The sequence below is a fragment of the Haematobia irritans genome, chromosome 2 (genome assembly GCF_050003625.1).
Source record: "Haematobia irritans isolate KBUSLIRL chromosome 2, ASM5000362v1, whole genome shotgun sequence".
NCBI lineage: Eukaryota > Metazoa > Arthropoda > Insecta > Diptera > Muscidae > Haematobia > Haematobia irritans.
Genome location: NC_134398.1, coordinates 127,604,408 through 127,625,916, shown reverse-complemented (window position 1 = coordinate 127,625,916; position 21,509 = coordinate 127,604,408). Strand labels below are relative to the sequence as shown.

The following is a 21,509-nucleotide window of genomic DNA, read 5'->3' as shown; positions in this document are numbered from 1 at the left end:
CAATCAACTTATGCCGCTTGTGCTGCCTTAAAAGTTCTCCTGATGAAAGGAGACATAGATATAGTTCTTATTCAAGAACCATACATATATAAGAACAAGATCTGTGAATCTGTGAATGAGCACTCCGGGTTTCAAACTTTTGCATAATACGGGTAACGATATAAATCGAGCATGTATAATTGCTAAAAACGAACTAAACTTGTTTCTGCTTCCTTCATTGAGCAATGCAGACACTGTCGTAGCCAGTCTAGAGATATCCACATGCAAATATTGGGTATCTTCGGTCTACATGGGACATGATAGGGATATGCCACCCTGTGCCGTTAAGACCTTAGTTGAGGAGTCACTAAAAACAAAGACAAAACTCATTATGGGATGCGATGCAAATGCACATCATAGTATTTGGGGAAGTAGTGATACTAATGCAAGGGGAGAGTCGCTAATAGAGTTTATTTTGCGTACTAACCTGGTAGTTTGCAATAAGGGAGATGCACCAACCTTCGTCACCAGGAACAGACAAGAGGTTTTGGACGTAACGTTGACCTCTCCGGAACTGAATGATAAGATATCTGAGTGGCAAGTTTTGAGGGAACATAGCTTCTCAGATCATCGCTACATCAGTTTCAGATTGGCTGTTCGTACTTCAAAGACCATATTTCCGCCAAATGTTAGGAAAGCTGATTGGAATAGGTATAGGGAATCGTTCAATTTGATGATACCGGAAATGCCGGAGACAAATATGAGCACTGTGCAAGATATCGAACACGCAGTGGAGCGGATTACGAAGGCCTTCAACATTTCACTGAAAGCTGCTTGCCCTAGAGGAAAGCCAAGGGGAAAAAATCGGCCGCCATGGTGGACTACGGAGTTAAGTAATATGAGGAAATCCTGCAGGAAGCTCTTTAACAAAGCAAAGTCCACAAGAGCTCCGGAGGATTGGGACACTTACAAGATGAATCTGAGAGAATATAAACGAGAACTGAGAAGGTCTCAACAAAACTCTTGGGATGATTACTGTAGCATTATTGAGAATACGTCAGAGGCTTCCAGACTACGGAAGGTACTAGCATCCACTAACACCGCTCCAGGTTTCATTAAAACATCGGAGGGAAATTGGACAACGTCCAGTGAGGAGACGTTGGAGGTACTTTTGGACACACACTTCCCTGGAAATCAGACGGTTGAACCATGTTCCGGCGGTGTAACAGAGGCTCGGCGATCACTTCCTATCGAGGAAATTGTGTCGGAATCTAGAATAAAATGGGCTTTAAATAGCTTTGGACCATTCAAATCCCCCGGACCTGATGGAATTACTCCGGCGGAGTTACAGGCAGTGGCTGAAAGAATTATCCCCTGGTTGACGGTGATATATAAACAATGTGTAAACTTAGCATATATTCCAGAAAAGTGGAGGGAAACAAAAGTCGTCTTCATACCTAAAGCAGGAAAAGCCTCTCACTCGAGTGCGAAGGATTTCCGACCAATCAGCTTATCCTCATTCCTACTTAAGACCCTGGAGAGGATGATAGACATGTATCTTAGAACTAGCGTGGATTCAAGTTTGCTCTCGAAACGACAGCATGCATACTCGAAGGGTAGGTCTACTGAGACCGCATTGCATGAACTGGTCAGCTTTATTGAAAGCTCACTATCTGTCAAAGAATACATAATCGTGGCGTTTCTAGACATCGAAGGGGCGTTCAATAATGTCCATCCGAGCTCGATATTAAATGGACTGACAACTCTGAATGTTGATCCAGGTATACTTAGGCTGTTAGACGAACTTCTAATAAAGAGACGTATTTCAGCCACACTAGGGCAAGCAAACATACAAAGGTATGTGAACAGAGGCACTCCCCAAGGAGGAGTTCTATTACCTCTTCTTTGGAATGTTGCTATAAACAACCTTCTGGTTTCTCTAGAAAAAGAAAGGATAAAAGTGGTGGCATACGCAGATGATGTGGCGCTAGCAGTCAGGGGAAAATTCCCATCCACAATCAGAGATATTATACAGAGAGCTCTCCGGATGACTGAGAAATGGGCGAAAGATAATGGTCTTGGTGTAAATCCAGCAAAGACAGAAATAGTCATGTACTGCAAAGATCGCAAAACTCCCACGGTTAGGCCCATTTCCTTAGGGGGTACTGAAATTCCCTTTGGTGAGTGTGCAAAATACCTTGGCGTTATTTTGGACAGGAAGCTGAATTTTAGGCTTAATATTGAAGAAAGGGCGAGAAAAGCCACGGTAGCTTTGTACTCGTGCAAAAAGGCAATAGGGAAAAAGTGGGGACTAAGACCAAAAATTGTGCATTGGCTATACACGGCAGTGGTTAGACCTATAATGCTATATGGTGTTGTAGTCTGGTGGCCGGCACATCTGAAACCGACTTGTTTAGATAAAGTTCAGCGTATGGCGAGCTTATGTATCTCAGGCGCATTTAGTAAGACAGGAACAGACTCCCTTAATGTCATGCTACATCTATTGCCTTTAGACATTTTGGCCAAACAGTCAGCTGCAACAACGGCTGTGCGGTTGCGCGAGCTATCGCTGTGGTCGAAAAAAATGTACGGTCATAGTTCGGTCCTCAAAGTAATGCCAGATGTGCCTAACGTAGTGGATTACACCCTGGCAAAACCACTTTTCGACAAAAAGTTTGAAACTCTAATTCCCAACAGTGAGGCGTGGTGTACACAGACCCCGGGGAATAAAAGATATATAGATTTCTATACTGATGGCTCCAAATTGAATGGACAAGTGGGGTTCGGAGTATATTCTAAAGATCTAGAAATTCGAATAGCGAAAAGATTACCTAATCACTGTAGTGTTTTTCAGGCTGAAATATTGGCAATAAGAGAGGTGGTGAATTGGCTGAGAAGTAATGTTCCAACAAATATTGGCATTAATATATACTCAGACAGTCAACCTGCAATAAAATCCTTGGACTCTGTGTTCCTTAACTCAAAAACGGCCATAGACTGCCGCAAATCTCTCAACGAGATGGCTGAGCAGTACAATATTCACCTAATATGGGTGCCTGGTCATAGGAACATACCGGGGAACTGTGAAGCAGATGTGTTAGCAAGACTAGGAACTACCTTACAGATTCCAGGGGAACTAGAATCTGTTGGTATGCCTCTGGCCACCTGCAAGCTCTTACTGCGTGAGAAGGCTGTTATGATGGCCAATATTCGATGGGAAAATTGCAAGGGTTGTAACGACACCAAGCAAATATGGCCCCATTTAAACTTAAACCGCACACTAGATATGCTAGTGTTCTCAAGGCGTCAGATAGCACTCCTAATATCTGCTATAACGGGTCGCTGCCTGATAGGCGAATTTGCAAAAACTATAGGTGCGAAGTATAATGACTATTGTATAAGCTGTCATGACGTGGAGGAAAAGGAATCAATTAAACACCTCTTGTGGAGGAAAAGGAATCAATTAAACACCTCTTGTGTGAGTGTCCTGCTTTTTGTGTAAGGCGTAAGCGAATTTTAGGAGCATATAGCTTTAGATTACTGGCTGACCTGGAAAACGTTAACTTAAGCAGTTTGTTAATGTTTTTGGAGCAATCTGGTTGGTTCCACAAAAGTAAATAATAGAGAAGGTTCAGTGGTTAAGACTAGAAGTGCTCATATGTAATAGGTACTTTTAGTTAAATGTGGTATCACAATGGACTGAATAGTCTAAGTGAGCCTGAAATTTAATCGGGCTGCCACTTTAACCTAACCTAACCTAACCTAACCTATGCTCATTCCTTCTTAAAACTCTGGAGCAACTGATATTTATTTTAGAACTAGCGTCGATTCAAGATTGCTCTCGAAACGACAACATGCGTACTCGAAGGGCTTGACAACTCTGAATGTTGTTAGACCAACTTCTAACGACCAGACGTATTTCAGCCACATAAATTTAGTTTAGCCATTTTATTTCCATTAAGTTAAATTTTTGCGCGAAATAATAAAATTTACTTGTTTCAGTAAAAAAATACTCAACTGAAAGCAGTTAGGAATAGTTCATTAACTAGAATAAGGCATGGAATTTTACTAATACTGTTTTCTTCGCTGGGTATAAGAATTTACTACTGAACAAGAAAATTTTATTCACTGATAACAAAGCATTCATAAAAATAAACAAAAACCGAACCAAAACCAAGTTTCCTCAAATTTAGTAAAATTCCTTACAAAATGATAATTCTGACCTCCTTTATTATAGAAAGCTTACCATACATACGAATAACACTTGGGATAGAAAAATATTTTAGTTCATTCATATTAAGAAGTATTCAATCCTTTCTAAACTTAAGGAAACACACTTGTTAGAATATAGGACATTTTCCAATATTTCTTTTATCTACCTTTAATCGATACCTTTAATCGATGTAATCGATATTTTTGCGCGTGAGTTGTTTTTTAAGGGCACTTTATACGGTCGGATAAACCTTGGGACAACACGTTGCGGCGACAAATCCGTTAGTATAAGCATATGTTCACGTGTTGCAGGGACGTGTTGGCATAAAATCAAAACAACTTTGATTTTTTCTGGTTGGGAGGCACAAATGTTTATGTGTAAGGGGATGTTCGCCAAGCATTATCATAAACAAATTTATTTTCATAATAAAAACAAGCATTTCTGCAATGAAATTAATGATGGATAACAAATTATGCATGGGAATTTAAGTAATGTATACATCTAAACCAGAATTGTGGCAAAATCGTTGAAAAATGCAACTTCCATTCAATATAAAGCTAGGCGAGAAGTATTTTTTAAATTCATAAAGTAATTTGTAATATATTAAATGTGGATTACTTCAGGAATCATTGTGTTGCCACATATATAGTCCCCATATAAACCGACCTCCCGATCTGGGGTCTTCGGCCTATAGTTTTTATAAAATTTGCCTGAAATTTCAAAACTATAGGTATTTTAGGACCACAAAAAGGTGCGCCGAAAATGGTGAGTATCGGTCTATGTTTTGGTATAGCCCCCATATAGAGCGGTCTCCCCATTTTACTTCTTGGGCTTCTAGAATCCGTAGTTTTTATCCAATTTGAGGTATTTAAGGACCATAAAAAGGTGTGCCGAAAATTGTGAGTATCGTTCATGTTTTGGTATAGCCCACATATAGACCGATCTCCCGATTTTACTTCTTGGGCTTATAGAAACCGTAGTTTTTATCCAATTTGCCTGAAATTGCAAATCTAGAAGTATTGTAGAACCACAAATACGTGTGCCGAAAATGACGTATATCGTTCCATATTTTGATATAGCCCCCATATAGACCGATCTCTTGACTTTACATCTAGGGCTTCTAGAAACCGTAGTTTTTAGCCAATTTGCCTGAAATTAGAAACTTTGAGGTATTTCATGACCATAAAGAGGTGTGCCGAAAATGATGATTATCGGTCCATGTTTTGATACAGCCCCCATGTAGACCGATTTCCCGATTTTACTTCTTGGGCTTATAGCAACCGTAGTTTTAATCCACTTTGCATAAAATTTGAAATCTAGAATTATTTTAGGACCATAAAGAGATACGCCGGAAATGGTGAGTATCGGTCAATGTTTTAGTATAGCCGCCATATAGACCGATCTCCCGATTTTACTTTTTGTGCTTGTAGAAATCGTGGTTGTTGTCCAATTTGCCTGAAATTGAAAATCTGGGGTTTTTTTAGGACTATAAATAGGTGTGCAAGAAATGATTTTATTGTTTGGGATTCTAGAAATCGTAGTTTTTATTCAATTTGCGTGAAATTTTAAATCCAGAAGTATTTTGGGACCATAAAGAGGTACACCGAAAACGTTGAGGATCTCCCGATTTAGCTCCTTGGGTTTCTAGAAACCGTAGTTTTTATGCGATTTGTCTTAAATTGTAAATATACTGGTATTTTGACTCACAAAAATGTGTATACGATTTAGTTTTTATCGGTCCATTTGGTAAGGTCTCTATATAGACCGATTTCACTTACTGAGGGTATAGAAGGCGCACTGATCATGCTTGACTCTGAATGTAAAATTTCCAGATCTTACTTCTCGTAATCATTTAATTAAGTGGGGTAAAAATCTACAGATTTTAAATTCCAAATCAAGGCGTTATTTCAGCATTTTCTTGCACACATACAAATTCAAACAAAAATGTTTCTTATAAATCCAGAATCTTCATAAGAAAAATCTTTAAATTTATCTTCGGGAAGCATACTAGTTGAACTGCTCTGCTTGGAAGAATATCTGTCATCAAACCCCCCTGAAATATCAATGGAAGCTTTAATATTTGATTCATGGTGGTGGGTATTTAAGACTAAGCCCGGCCGAACTTACTGCTGTATATACTTGGTTTTAGTAAAAATTGCTTCAACCATAACTTTTCGCACATCTTCATTGTTTGTGTTTATGCTTTCCCTTATTTTTTCATGTTGTCATCATATATGTTCGTGCAGTGTAGTGTTTATCGACCGTGTAAGGTCCGCTTTAGTTCGAATCGTGTTGTTGTGGTATACGGAGAGATTCTTAAACAAGTATATACGGCCGTAAGTTCGGCCAGGCTTATGTACCCTCCACCATGGATTGCTAAACACTGCCTCCTAACACCGTCTTCTAAATTGTAAGTAAGTCCATACGTGATATATATTAAATATATCAAAAAAAAAAAAAAAAAAATATATATATATATATATATATATATATATATATATATATATATATATATATATATATATATATATATATATATATATATATATATATATATATATATATATATATATATATATATATATATATATATATATATATATATATATATATATATATATATATATATATATATATGTGTGTGTGTGTGTGTATTAAAAAATATCGATTAAATACGTATATAATTCAGTTTGACAAAGTTTTCTATAGAAATAAAATTTTGACAAAGTTTTCTATAGAAATAAAATTTTGACAAAATTTTCTATAGAAATTAAATTTTAACAAAATTTTCTATAGAAATAAAATTTTAACAAAATTTTCTATAGAAATAAAATTTTGACAAAATTTTCTATAGAAATAAAATTTTGGTAGATTATTTTTGGTCCGAGTGGCAACCATGATTATGAACCGATATGGACCAATTTTTGTATGATTGGAGATCGGCTATATATAACTATGAACCGATATGGACCAATTTTGGTATGGTTGTTAGCGGCCATATACTAACACCACGTTCCAAATTTGAACTGGATCGGATGAATTTTGCTCCTCCAGAGGCTCCGGAGGTCAAATCTGGGGATCGGTTTATATGGGGGCTATATATAATTGTAAACCGATGTGGACCAACTTTTGCATGGATGTTAGAGACCATATTCTAACACCACGTTCCACATTTGAACCGGATCGGATGAATTTTGCTCCTCCAAGAGGCTCCGGAGGTCAAATCTGGAGAACGGTTTTTAGGGGCTATATATAATTATGGACCGATATGGACCTATTCTGGCACGGTTGTTAGACATCATATACTAACACAATGTTCCAAATTTCAACCGGATCGGATGAAATTTGCTTCTCTTAGAGGCTCCGCTATATATAATTATGGGCCGATGCGGACCAATTTTAATATAATTGTTAGAGACCATATACCAACACCACGTACCAAATTTCAGGCGGATCGGATGAAATATGCTTCTCTTAAAGGCTCCGCAAGCCAAATCTGGGCTATACGAAAAAGTGGACCGATATGGCCCATTTGCAATACCATCCGACCTACATCAATAACAACTACTTGTGCCAAGTTTCAAGTCGATATCTTGTTTCGTTCGGAAGTTAGCGTGATTTCAACAGACGGACGGACATGCTTAGATCGACTCAGAATTTGACCACGATCCAGAATATGTATACTTTATGGGGTCTTAGAGCAATATTTCGATGTGTTACAAACGGAATGATAAAGTTAATATACCCCCCATCCTATAGTGGAGGGTATAAAAATAATATAATACAATAACAAATATAATATATAAAATATTTGTTATTTTAAATTATTGAGAAAATTTTTCGTTTTTAGAAAATTATTAAACATACACAACAAACAATAAGTCTACCAATGTTCGTGATGGTGTATAAAGAAAGAAAACACCAACAGAATAACAACCCCTTCATTCGTCTTCATTTTGGAATCTTCAATTATCAGTGATGCTTCAATTCAATATTTAGTGATGCTAACCTTTTGTGAAAAAATTGGTTTATGATTTTTTTATATTTGTAGGTATTGAAATTGTAAAATCAGGACAAAATCGTTAGGTAGCAGCTTATTAAAAGTGAAAGGTACAAAAAGAAGAGAAAAATGCGTTTTACAGTTGATAACATTCAGTGCTGCCGCTAGTGAAAAATTGTGGAGTAGATTGAATAAAATTGAAGTAGCATACATTTTTGAAAACAAAACAATAGAATTCATTTTATTATACCCTCCTCCATAGGATGGTGGTATATTAACTTTGTCATTCCGTTGGTAACACATCGAAATATTGCTCTAAGACCCCATAAAGTATATATTCTGGGTCGTGGTGAAATTCTGAGTCGATCTGAGCATGTCCGTCCGTCCGTCTGTTGACATCACGCTAACTTCCGAACGAAAGAAGCTATCGACTTGAAACTTGGCACAAGTAGTTGTTATTGATGTAGGTCGAATGGTATTGCAAATGGGCCATATCGGTCCACTTTTACGTATAGCCCCCATATAAACGGACCCCCAAATTTGGCTTGCGGGGACTCTAAGAGAAGCAAATTTCATCCAATCCGGCTGAAATTTGGTACGTGGTGTCAGCATATGATCTTTAACAACCATGCGAAAATTGGTCCACATCGGTCCATAATTATATATAGCCCCCATATAAACCGATCCCCAGATTTGACCTCCGGAGCCCCTTGGAAGAGCAAAATTCATCCGATTCGGTTGAAATTTGGTACGTATTGTTAGTATATGGTATCCAACAACCATGCAAGAATTGGTTCATATCAGTCCATAATTATATATAGCCCCCATATAAACCGATCCCCAGATTTGACCTCTGGTGCCTTTTGGAGATGCAAAATTCATCCGATCTGGTTGAAATTTGGTACGTGGTGGTAGTTGATATTTAACAACCATGCCAAAAGTGGTCCATATTAGTCCATAATCATATATAGCCCCCATATAAACTGATCCAGAGATTTGGTTTTGGAGCCTCTTGAAGGAGCAAATTTCGTCCGAGTCAGTTGAAATTTGGTACATTGTGCTAGTATATGTCCGTTAACAACCATGCCTAACTAGGTTCATATCGGTCTATAGTTGTATATAGCCCTCAGATAAATCGATCCCCAATCACACAAAAATTGGTCCATATCAAGTTCATAATTGTATATAGCCCCCATATAAGCGGCCCCATATTTAAATTCTGGGTCCCTACGTACCGTGCAAAAGTCCATATCGATTTGTAATTATTTGTAGACTTACCTACACATAACTTTTTTGTCAATCAATCAATTAGCATTTGTAGACTTACCTACACATACCTTTTTTGTCTAATAAATACCACGTATGGACTAACTCACAATTTAGAAAACGATTTAAGATACCACAACCTAACCCTGCCAGCATTTCAAAGTTCCATTTCATCTTCATCGCTACCACAGACTCGTAAATGTCACTACAACCATCCTACTGTGATGGGGGGCAGCATATCATAAAGTACAAAATGTACTTCATACATGTATTTTACCATCACTACTTTTACAAAAGCCATTTTATTTTTTGTGAAACGCCAAGCGCAACCAGCTTGTTATATTTTATTTAAATAAAAACGAAAATAAAGTTCTGAAAACATAGATTTTACGCTTAAAATTGTGAAAGGTATATTGGTGAACAATTTTTGATTTTCCAAATGGAATAAAGTGATTGTTTTTCAAATATTTTACAGACACACTGCCTCCATCGAATAAAAACACTGGCTGATAGACGCTGCAACATGTAACTCGCTACTTGTAACTCTACATCATCATTAATGCAAAAAATTATGTTAAATGTGATGTGATAGTGGTATAAATGTTATATTTTTAAGAATTTGTAAATGATTAATCAAATTAATAAATATCTAAACAAACGTGTTTTACTCGACCACAATGATTCTTTTACCACTTTCTTAAAATGTGCTTTTTCTGATTGTTTGGAGGGTCTCTTATTGGCGTCGTTCTAAATTGATCTATAAAGGCACCTAATAATTGCACTCATGTGAAACCTTTTTGTAGTAACTTGGCGTGGTACAACTTCTCAATAGTGACGGCGCTTTTCCGACGAGTTTTTGATATCGTATATGTTTGTTTTCGACGTACTGGGGATTCTCAGAAGCGCCCCCAAATTCAAAAAATGTTGGCAGGGAAGTAATTCGATTGTGGATGACAGTCTTTCGTAGAAGTTTCTACGCAATCCAAGGTGGAGGGTACATAAGATACGGCCTGGCCGAACTTACGGCCATATATACTTGTTTATTATTTAATTATTTAAAAATATAAAGGAAAATACCGACTTTCAGATGTCTATATCTCGAAAACTAGACTTTTCCGCCAAATTTTTTACTTAATATTTTCGACTTAAAATCCCTTCTCCTATACTCCAAAAAAATTTGTTTACTTTTAACAACTTTTGCTAACATACAAATCTACTTTCATCTACTTTCCATTTAAAGAATCCCGAAAATTTCAAGTTCCCGAAAAAAATCCCGGGGTCCCGGGATTTTTAAAAATCGTTCACGAATGACAGCCCTATTCACTACGCGAGTTATTGCGCACCGCAAATCGTTTTGATTGTGTTTACACCCTTCTGATTGTCAGTACGGCATTCACAGCAAAATATTGACATGCCAAATCAAAACAAAGCATATGTAAACAGCTGGTTTTATTCAAGGAAGAAACGTCAAAACGTGATACGACAATCGGCAGACAGCATACATCGTCAAGCATTATTGCAATATCAAAATTGTTTTTGAACTTTCATCAGAAAATCCAACCCGTTTTTATTCAAGAAAAATTCTGCGTTGTTTAGGTAAAGTGATCGAAATCAAAACCTTTAATATCATAAGAAAGGGAGAAAAGGAAATATTATGTCTTATGCCACAAAACAGGTGAGTGATTTGCTTCCTGCGTTGGTTTGTGACGCAATAACACCAAATGAATTATTTTTCACTGTTGTGGCGCATTATTATTCAAATGGGGATTTTTCATCATAATTCCAGGGCCCTCAACTGCTAAATGGCTTCAAACGACTGACTCGCTTTGATAAAGGCTTAGGAGCACAATTGCCCGAGGCATACAAGAAATTCTGGCGAGAATGGAAAATGACAAAACCGGCTGCAGTTCATTACATACCAAAAGAGGGTGAATGGGAACGTGATGAAGTTACCGGTGAAATTAAACCCATACAAAATATACCTTTGCCTTTGATCGACCCACCAGAGAGTCACAATGGCATTTGGGGTGGTGAAGCAGTTATCAAAGGATTCCAAAAACGTCAACGTCTGTCTCGTCGTGTGCCACATTTCTGGGTGCCAGTATTGAAACGTTCCGTTGTACACAGTCAGGTAGGAATAGGATACCTCTTAGCAGCCGTTCGATTTGGATGTCTCCTTCCGGAAACGTCACTTTTGATTGGTATAAATTAAAGATATATTATTGAATTTCCTTACTTTTCAGGTCCTGAATGAATACATGTCAGTAGTGGTAACCGATCGAACAATTCAGAAAATCCACGAGTGTCACGGCTTCGATCATTACTTGTTGAAGGTAGGTTCTTTGTTTTATTTTTATGGAAGGATACAATGCATGTATAGACTGTCCATAAACAATAGCATTTTAAGGGCATTGTATCATATACCACATTCATGGCTCTCGAATTCAACAACTATACTAAACTCAGATAAATCTACAGTCCGGATGAAATGTTTCGACATAGAATATAAATATTTGATATATGGTACTACATCAAAATTTGGAAAACCTTTAGTAGGACTAGTTTTGAGAGCTAACTTATACATATTCCCACTTATTCCAGACTTTTGTATATATGCTAGTGCACTTTGATTGGAAGCCATTTAAAAAGGATACAAAAAATAGATGCCTTTCCATTGAAATGAATATAGGGACTTCAGGGCAGCTTACATAAAGAGTTATAGATTTCAACATCCAGGTTTTGGTATGAAATCATTTGTTATTAATTCAAATGACCAAAAATTTGTGGAAAAATATCTATATTCTAAAATTCATTCACTTGTTCTCAATATAACCATAATTAATCTTGACTTATGCTATTAGTCGGTCAAAAGACTAATTCCAAGCAGCATGTGTTTAATCTGTCGGTATTTAACCGATTCTAATGCATTTACTATCTTCAGTGCATCCATCCTTTTGGCATACTTTTTATAACCTCACAACCGAGACTTTTAAGTGTCTTTGGCACCAAAATAGAAGCCAAAATGTTTTAGCGATAATAATTTGCATGTACTTATACACCTGTTCGTTAAAAACAAATTGCAGACCGCAATACAATGGAGTCTACGGAACGGGACGGACACAAGACATGCATAAGAACTGCAAATCCGAAAAACCGGCTAATTCAGCAATATTTCATAGCTGAAATTGCCAACAAAATTTGATGCTTTTGGCTGTCGAAAACACTAAAATATGTTTTAGTCATAAATATTCTTGAAAAATTAAATATATTTCTTGGTTGATACCTTGTAACTCGGTAAATAGTACAATATAACTTCCATTAATTTAATTGGAGATATTTCCAAATTGTTAAAAAAAGAAATCATTATACTACCAAGTCAATTTTCTAACATAACATTCTTACGGTTTTTATTTTCAGAATCCAGCTTGTGATTTAAGATCTGCTTTGGCCCTTGCCCTAAAGCGTAAAATTCTTCAAGAACTATTAAATGGTTGTCCCTCATTGGCATCACAACCAAGTGAACGTGAACGCATTCTTAAAGAATACAAATGTTATTTAGAGGCTGTAAGTTTTACCCTAGTTTGCACTAACTATAAATTAAAATGTTAGCCACATGTTGTATTCAATAATTTCAGTACACTCCCGAAGAAATTGAATGGTATGGCTATACATATGAAGAAGCTCTTAAGAAAATGGATGCTCAAATCCGTGAAGAAAATAAACCTGTACCTCATAAAGTTCAATTCCGTATGAAATTGATTGAGCAACTGAAACAAGCTGGTATAAGCGAAGCGGGTGCGGTGGAATCATCCGATAAAACCTCAACAAAGAGTTCTTCCGACGGTGATGCGGACATTGAAGCTCTAACAAAATTGTAAGTGTAGTATTTGTTTATTATCATCGTTTCGTTATATTTACCATTTCTATGTTTTCAGGGAATCATCTTCGTCGAGCTCAACATCATCAAATTGGTTATCGAAAATCAATCCATTCGGAAAGAAACAAGAAACATAAAAGAATTCTTTTGTTCATTATTCAACTGCCGTGTTTATAGATTTGTTAAAAAAATTCTCTCACTCTGGTGATTAAATTGTAATTGAAGAACAAAATTTAATTTTCTTTGGAACTTAAAAATTGTCAAAGTTAAATGTTTTAAGGCCGGTACTATGTTGGTGCTCCACTAGTGAAAACCAAAATTGCAAGTACAAAATGAGATAAGATATATGGTGGAATGGTTCAAATTATAAATCTAAGAAACTTTTCTTTCTTTAAAATAACATAGTAAAGTAACCATGAAAGTGTTTGTTTTCCACCTGTGAAACAAGAACTTAGTACCGACCTTAATCTTGTTTCCTACGGGTTTTATTTTTTATAGGCTTTATTAATTTCGTGTTTCAGAGCTGAAAGTAAAATTAAAAGTTATGAATATAAAAGTTTTTTGTTTTTGCTACAACTCATTTTAATATCCAAAGCATACATTTTCTTTCGTTAAAATAAATATGTGAAGATCTCCACACAAATAAAATGTTCTCTGTCAAACACTAACAAAGTACCGGCCTAAAAGTAGCGATAATGAACCAAATAGACTATAGACACTGAGAAAATAAATAAATGGAGCATACGAGTTTGGCTAAGCCACATGTGTCTCAATGAAATGTAGAAAACACATTTTGTTTCATTGACAAATGGATAAAATCATCGACTTACAAAATAATTAGCATGTGTTTTTGTTGTATTTCCAATTGTTTCAATTTATGTTTTGTAGCATATAATGTCACAGTGGTTCTGGTAAATGCGATGTTTTTCTCAGATCTTGAAAGGAATGCAATTTTGGAAGAACTTGTCGTCAATATGATTGTAGAAATGAAGATTACTTCATTAAAATATTCGTAAAATAATTATGCGAAAACCGATGCCTGGCACCAAGTTGGTCCATGTGCTTTATAATGTAGCCCCCAAGTGGCGAAATCTATACCTCGCGAAGAAAAGATATAACGTTAGTAGTGTTTCAAAGTGTTATCATATCCAAGTTGTTCCGAAAGTCCGTTAATAAGGGTGATTTTTTAAGAGCTATAGGCAAATTAAAAACAAAATTCAGAAAAATATATGAATCCTTTATTGGAATCGATAGTACGTTCTATATAGTTTAGTGTTTGAAGATTATTTCATGCAAATGTTGACCGTAACTGCGCCTCAAATGGTCCAATCGCTTAGTCCAATTTTGGCAATCACTTTGCTACATTGCGGCCGGTAGCTCACGAAAACATCCTTCAATGGTATCTTCCACTGCATCGATTGAAGCGGTTTTGTCTGTATAGACATGAGCTTTAACATAGCCCTACCAAAAGGTAATCCAAAGGCGTTAAATCGCATGATCTAGCTGGCCAATTGGCCGGTCACCCACCTGAAATAGAATGTTCACCGAATTCGACTCTCAAAAACTCCATTGTTACACGTGCTGTGTGGCATGTGGTATCGTCTTTTTAAAACCACGTCATGCACATCAAGCTGTTGCAGTTTGGGCAAACAGAATGGTGGATATTATCTCACGTTAGCGCTCACCATTCACAGTTAGTTCCGTTACGATTCGCATCATCTTTGAAGAAGTACGGTCCAATGTTGCCACCAGCCCATAAACCGCACCGCGACTTTTTCTGGGTGCATTTGTAGCTTTTGCCATGCTTCTGACTGATTGTCTCTCCAAAATCGCAAAAAATGAGCTTCGTCGCTTTCTCAAGCAAGCAAGAGAAGTTCACCAATGTGGTATCATAATGGACTGAATAGTCTAAGTGAGCCTGATACATCGGGTTGCCACCTAATCTAGCCTAACCTAAGCATTTTGATAATAAATTGGATAATTTGCAAGCATTGTTCGTTTGTTAGACGATTCATGGTTAAATTATTGACCAAACTGAAGATGTTTGACAGTGAAACAGAAGACGAAACGTGTGTTAGCTGTTTAAACCAGTGTTGGCAAAAAGAAATAATAGCTAAAAAAAATCGCACTACCAACAGTATGCCTCTCCTGGTGTTATTTTCATTCGGCTCGACATTGTTCCTCCAGTGCCATTGCCATTTATTCAGCACGACGTCTGAGTCCAACAGGACGCTTCCAAACCATTGTACCAATTATTACCATTTTGGTATCTGTGCTTGTTGATTGAACATCCCTGGGGTAACTGCTGCATTAGCTTGGTTTCCCACCGCTTCAATATTTGCGCGGCAAACTTTTTGGGTATCCGTTTTTGTTGTACTACTTGTCTTTTGCTTCACAATACAATACGGTTTCGGCAATCAATTTTTTCCAGCGAGCATACTATTAAGATGTGATAATAGCAAATATTGCTGGAGAATGCGATGGATACAGAAGCAATTAGAAGCGTCATTCAATTGTGTTTGTCATGGTTTTTTAAAGGTTCATTAACGCTATGTAAGGAGGAAGCTTCTCGGAAGGGCTTCTTCCTTTTTCAAGGAATTTCATTTATTTTTCTTCTAAGTGATATCAAAAACCAAGCATGGCCTAACTTATTCCAGGCCTAAACTCAAAATGCTGAGACTTTAACATCATATGAAGCTCTTTCTGATGACTGTCGAATCAGCCCCATATGACTTCTTTAGACTTTGCAGTGAAATGACGGAAGCCATTTTCCGTCTTTTATCACATATGAACTCAAAAACTCGAGTTCATATGATCATATCCAAACACTGCTGGCATTCATTAACTAAGCGTTGTTTTTGGCCAAACGGAACCCGTGTCTCCGACTTTGCATAGGCTGCTTTCTCATACCAATTCTTAATAGTTTATTCTTCTAAACTCGCTTTCAGTTGTTTAAAAATCTATATTTTGTCAACCTACAAAACGTCTTTCCTCGCTTCATTCAAAATGCTACAATTCATAAACTAATAATTTATAACGACTAAGAATCAAATAAATTTAATGCCAGGCTGTGCCTTTACCAATGATCCCCTCGGCTGGAGGGCGGTTATTCAAAATATTGATAAAATAAAGATTTTTAACAAAAGAAAAAAAATATGTTTTCTATTTTATACAAATAAATATGCACACTTTATTATTCGATTGCAATTACAAATAAATCTAAATAATTTTAAATGATCTAATATTGTGATTCTTTTAAGTTATTTCAATTGAAATAAAATACCTTTAGGTCATATACAAACTGATACTCATATATAACATTTTAATAGTAATAATAATAATACAAGCAAATAGTTTAACTTAAATTATAAAAAGAAAAATAATATTGCAGTTACAAATGTATTTATGTGCCGTGTTATGTGTACAAGGGAATGCTCTGTATACAACTATGATAGCTATGCATAAATCAATGTGTAAAATACTTAAAAATATACCATCAACTCAACATTACAAAACCCAAATGAGGTCGTGTAACATTTGTGCTTTTTTGGAGAATGCGGCTGCAAAGCGAGTTTCAACGAATCACATACAAACATAATGTAAACAAAATCGAATTACACAAATCGAGAGGATGATACTCTCGTAAATGCTATATTTTTCACACCCATTGTTGTTGTTGGTGGTGTTGTCATCAATTCCTAGGCAATTGGATTCTTTTTCATTAATGCTATATCAGCAGCCATCATATCATTGACCAATTCCATAAATGTCACTTTAGGTGACCAATTCAATTCACGTTTGGCCTTTGAGGCATCACCCAATAGCAGATCTACTTCGGTGGGTCGAAAATATTTGGGATTAATGCGTAAACGCACTATACCACTATCCTGTTCAATGCCAACCTCGTTGACACCTTCGCCCTGCCATATTATTTGGCGACCAATGTAACGAAAGGCTGCTTCTACAAATTCACGAACACTGTGTGTTTCACCGGTGGCTATAACATAATCCGAGGGGGTATCACGTTGGAGCATCATCCACATGGCTTCTACATAATCAGCTGCATGTCCCCAATCACGTTTGGAGTCCAGATTACCCAATTCGAAATATTCTAATTGGTTGAGGTAGATTTTTGCCACCGAACGTGTAATTTTACGTGTTACAAAGTTTTCTCCTCGTCGCGGTGATTCATGATTGAAAAGAATACCATTACAGGCGAACATGTTGTAGGCTTCCCGATAATTAACTACAATCCAGTAGCCATACATTTTTGCACAAGCTGTAATGAATGATATACATATGTATTAAACCTCAAAGGAAAAGTTTTAAACTATTTAGATAAATTTAATGTGAACTTTAAACAAACTTTTACAATGTAAAATCTCGCAATAGTCCTTTTTCAAAAAATTTCTTAAAAATCACTTTACTATTAAAGCTTAAAAATCTTAAAAGTGAAAATATTGCCCAAATTCTATCCCCAATAAGAAATGAGACATTCTAAGCGAAGAAATTCAACAAAGTTTACATGAAATAGAATCTTGCAACGAGAGTATTAGCTTTAAAATTTCGAACTTTTAGAAATATCTACTCTTTGAATTCCTCTGTAAAAAAACTTAACTTTTGTTTTGAGATTTCTATAAAAAGCGCCAGAGTTGTGCTAAATTTGCAACTTTCCCATAATCGATATTGTTTATTAACTTTGCATTGCAGTATTTTTTACGCATCAAAATATCAGTTTATAAAACAATGAGGGATTTAATTTGGTTCGTTTAATGTCAAATGTGAAGGTAAGTTATTTATGCCTGTCTCATAAAAATATTGTGATAATCGTTTTCAACAAGCCTCTCCCGAGGCGAATTTATCATCGGCAAAATTGTACGTCATGGGCAGAAGCTGTCGATAATCACTTGGTGTAAGTTTCCGACTACAAGATGGATGCATAAAACCCTCCCATTGGCCAAAGCTGATGGCATCGCGCCGATTGCTTTCTTCAGTAGGTTGGGAGCCATCGTGGTGCAATGGTTAACATGTGCGTCTTACATTTAAATGGCCCCATTCAATGCCAGTTTCGACCAAGCACCAAAAAGGTATTCAGTTGTTTCACCGTAATGTGCGATGCCTTTCGGATTAGGTCTATAGAAACGAGGTCCCTTGTCATTGAGCTAAACAAGGAATCGGACAGCACACACTGATAAGTTTACCACAGTGGCATCATATTGAATTATACTGAATAGTCTAAAAGAGCCTAAATAACGGGGTGCTACTATACAAAGCTAACCTAAGTCGGTCCTACTGTTGACAATTCAATTCCGAGTGAATCATTTTGCTGCCAATCTTGGCTTTTCCACCGTTATAAGTTATCCACTTTCTATCGCGAGTCAAAAATCGATGCAGAAATGGGTCAATTTTGTTGCGATTCAGTAAGTACTCGCAGTTGGAGATTAGGTTCACTAGATTATATCAAACTTCTTTTCTTATCTAGACTTATTAAAATTGTTCTAAACGGGGTTTTGTGCAATCTTTAGCTCTTGGAAAATCGAAACAGTGCATTGATGATTTTACCGACATTTTCAACAATTGGCCTTCCAGTGCGAATAACGTGACGGAGAGCCGACAAAAGCAAAATTCCGCGTATTGCAATATCACGGCTACACTCTAAACTCTTAAATGCCACCATAACGACCTTTAACCGTGCTGGCGTATGTACCAATAAATTATGTAAGTCAAAAGTAAATAGTTTCTTATAAATTATTTGAAGAAACCCAACTATACAACCATGACAACAGTCCTATTACGCTTAAAATTTTGAAGGGTATGTACTGAAAAATTTTCGAAATTCCATATTGAAGAAATTGATGTTTTTCCACCAAGTACAAAAACACTGGCTGCTAGATGCTCGTACATCAGCAACACTATCAAAAAGAAAATACATCTTCTAGTTTTTGTAACGATACAGACATTAGGTGGGATAAGTATTTTTTAAACAAATTAAGATTATTATAAATGTACAGACCTAAAAGCAATATTTAAAAAAAATCTGTTTCGCAAAAGTTCGACTGCTTTCCCTTTTTCAGCAAACTTACATGCAAACTATGCTGTTTTAGCAGATTCTTCTATTGTATAAACTAAAAAATTTCTTTGGGTTTAGTATTAATGCAGCTGCCTGTTCATGAAATTTTTCGCCTCGTGACGAGCGAACCATCAAAATCATTATTCATATCTCGCTACCAAAATCTCGCTCCATTTAAATTTAATTCGGTGTTTGGTACAACGAATCATCTCGGTTCTTTTTTGAGAATCATTTACAAGCAGTTGAGCTTTAAAATAGGATGAAAAATGGTGAATAATTACGATAATATTCACTTACCATAAGGTGATCGTGGATAAAATGGTGTTTGTTCATTTTGGGGCGTTTCTACCACTTTACCATATAGCTCTGATGTCGATGCCTGATAGAAACGCACTTGTTTCTCCATGCCACATGTTCGAATTGCGTCCAATATACGTAGTGTGCCAACTGCATCAACTTCCGCCGTATATTCACTCAAGTCAAACGAGACCTTAACATGGGACTGTGCTGCCAAATTGTAAATTTCCTGAGGTTTTACGGTATTTATTATTTTCACCAAACTACTGCTATCCGTCATATCACCGTAGTGTAGTTTCATGGAACCACCCTTATGCGCCTTTGGATCAGCATATAAATGTTCAATGCGAGATGTATTAAAGGTACTGGCACGTCTAATAATTCCATGGACTTCGTAGCCTTTCTTCAATAAAAACTCAGCTAAATATGAGCCGTCCTGTAAAGATTTTCAAGTACACACATAAACATACATACACACATATATTGATACTAAGGGAATTGCAACTATAGTACGGATATTTCCTAATGGTATTTGCTACTCTTATCTTGAGCTTTTCATCAAACTCTGAGTCATATAACAATGTATGTCTGCATTTAATCGATTTGAAACTATATTTTTTACATTTTTAGTACCATTAGAACTGAGTTTGTTATCAATTCGTATTATCTTTAAGAGTGTTTGTTTTTATGTTGTCTACCTGTGCCGGTATATTATATACCAAAAATAATTTCAGCAGGATGAGAAAGTTACTGAACTATTATTTATTTATTACAATTATTATTTATTTATCAACTTACCTGTCCTGTGATGCCGGTAAGCAAAGCAACGGGTTGCCTTGTATCTTTCCCATCATTTAGCTCCTCGTTATTGTCGAAGGTCTCAGTGGAATGTGTCGAGTTGCTTAGAGCATTGTTAGTTTGATTTTCACTCATATTTATTTAATTGTTATTTCTACAACACCAACGATCACCACATATACTAAAAGCAAACAATTCCTCAAACAGACAGCTCTCTATTGAATATAAACAAAGATAAACTTTTTTGCATACAGCTGTAGTTTATCGATATTCGATAATCGATAAATAATTTTTCTAATCGACAATGTTTTTAGCCAGCAGTTATTGCTGGGTATACTGGCGTCGCACAATGGGGAATTTTACACACAAACCAGTGTTGCCAACTCCCCAAGGCAATAAAGCACCAAAAATATATTATAAATTCTATTAATCGAAAATTAAACGCTCTACTAAAAAAAAAAAAACTTCCGAAGATGTATTATACAACCTTTGTGAATTGAATTTTAAGAAGTTAACGTGGGTATTAAGATCGAGTTTAGCTGCTAAAATACCCATTTTTCATAATTACTTTTCTTAAGTAATTCATTTTAAGTAATACAAACTTTGTGAAAATTTGCTTTTGGCTATTCCCCATCAAGTTCTAATAAAATTTGCAGCAAATATGCATAATTTTATGCCTTGTTTACTGATATAGTTTTCACATTAGCGGCAAAACTCGAACTTAGTACTCACCATTATGAACCGCTATTCAAGTATACACTTTGATCAGTTTTAATGCTTTCGTCCAATTCATTTTGATCAGTGATGTTTTTCAACTTTCAAAATATTAATATATGGAAGGAGTCTATTGCTTATTTCAGTTGTGCGTGCTTTTCTGAATCTAATACAAACGTTTTTAATGACATCTTTACCAAATTCAAAAATTCGACACTCATCGCTCGACTTTCCTACAGAATACCCTAAATAACAATATTAATTAAAAAATAATCAATACCAACTTCATAACAAT

At 36.1% G+C, this 21,509-nt stretch overlaps 2 protein-coding genes across 2 annotated transcripts; one reads left to right on the top strand and one right to left on the bottom strand.

Annotated features, from left to right (window-relative positions):
• The first annotated feature begins 10,915 nt into the window (after window positions 1-10,915).
• On the top strand, window positions 10,916-14,122 carry mRpL28 (mitochondrial ribosomal protein L28). The gene is made up of 6 exons (XM_075296120.1): window positions 10,916-11,133; window positions 11,245-11,589; window positions 11,702-11,791; window positions 12,876-13,022; window positions 13,094-13,332; window positions 13,394-14,122. Exons 1-6 carry the CDS (start codon window positions 11,113-11,115, stop codon window positions 13,470-13,472), a joined length of 921 nt encoding a protein of 306 aa, XP_075152235.1. The 5' UTR covers window positions 10,916-11,112; the 3' UTR covers window positions 13,473-14,122.
• A 2,371-nt stretch (window positions 14,123-16,493) lies between these two features.
• Window positions 16,494-20,727, bottom strand: Gmd (GDP-mannose 4,6 dehydratase). Its single transcript, XM_075296119.1, has 3 exons — window positions 20,501-20,727; window positions 19,703-20,138; window positions 16,494-17,614 (listed from the first exon to the last, which is right to left on the bottom strand). Exons 1-3 carry the CDS (start codon window positions 20,633-20,635, stop codon window positions 17,034-17,036), a joined length of 1,152 nt encoding a protein of 383 aa, XP_075152234.1. The 5' UTR covers window positions 20,636-20,727; the 3' UTR covers window positions 16,494-17,033.
• Between the last annotated feature and the right edge of the window lie 782 nt (window positions 20,728-21,509).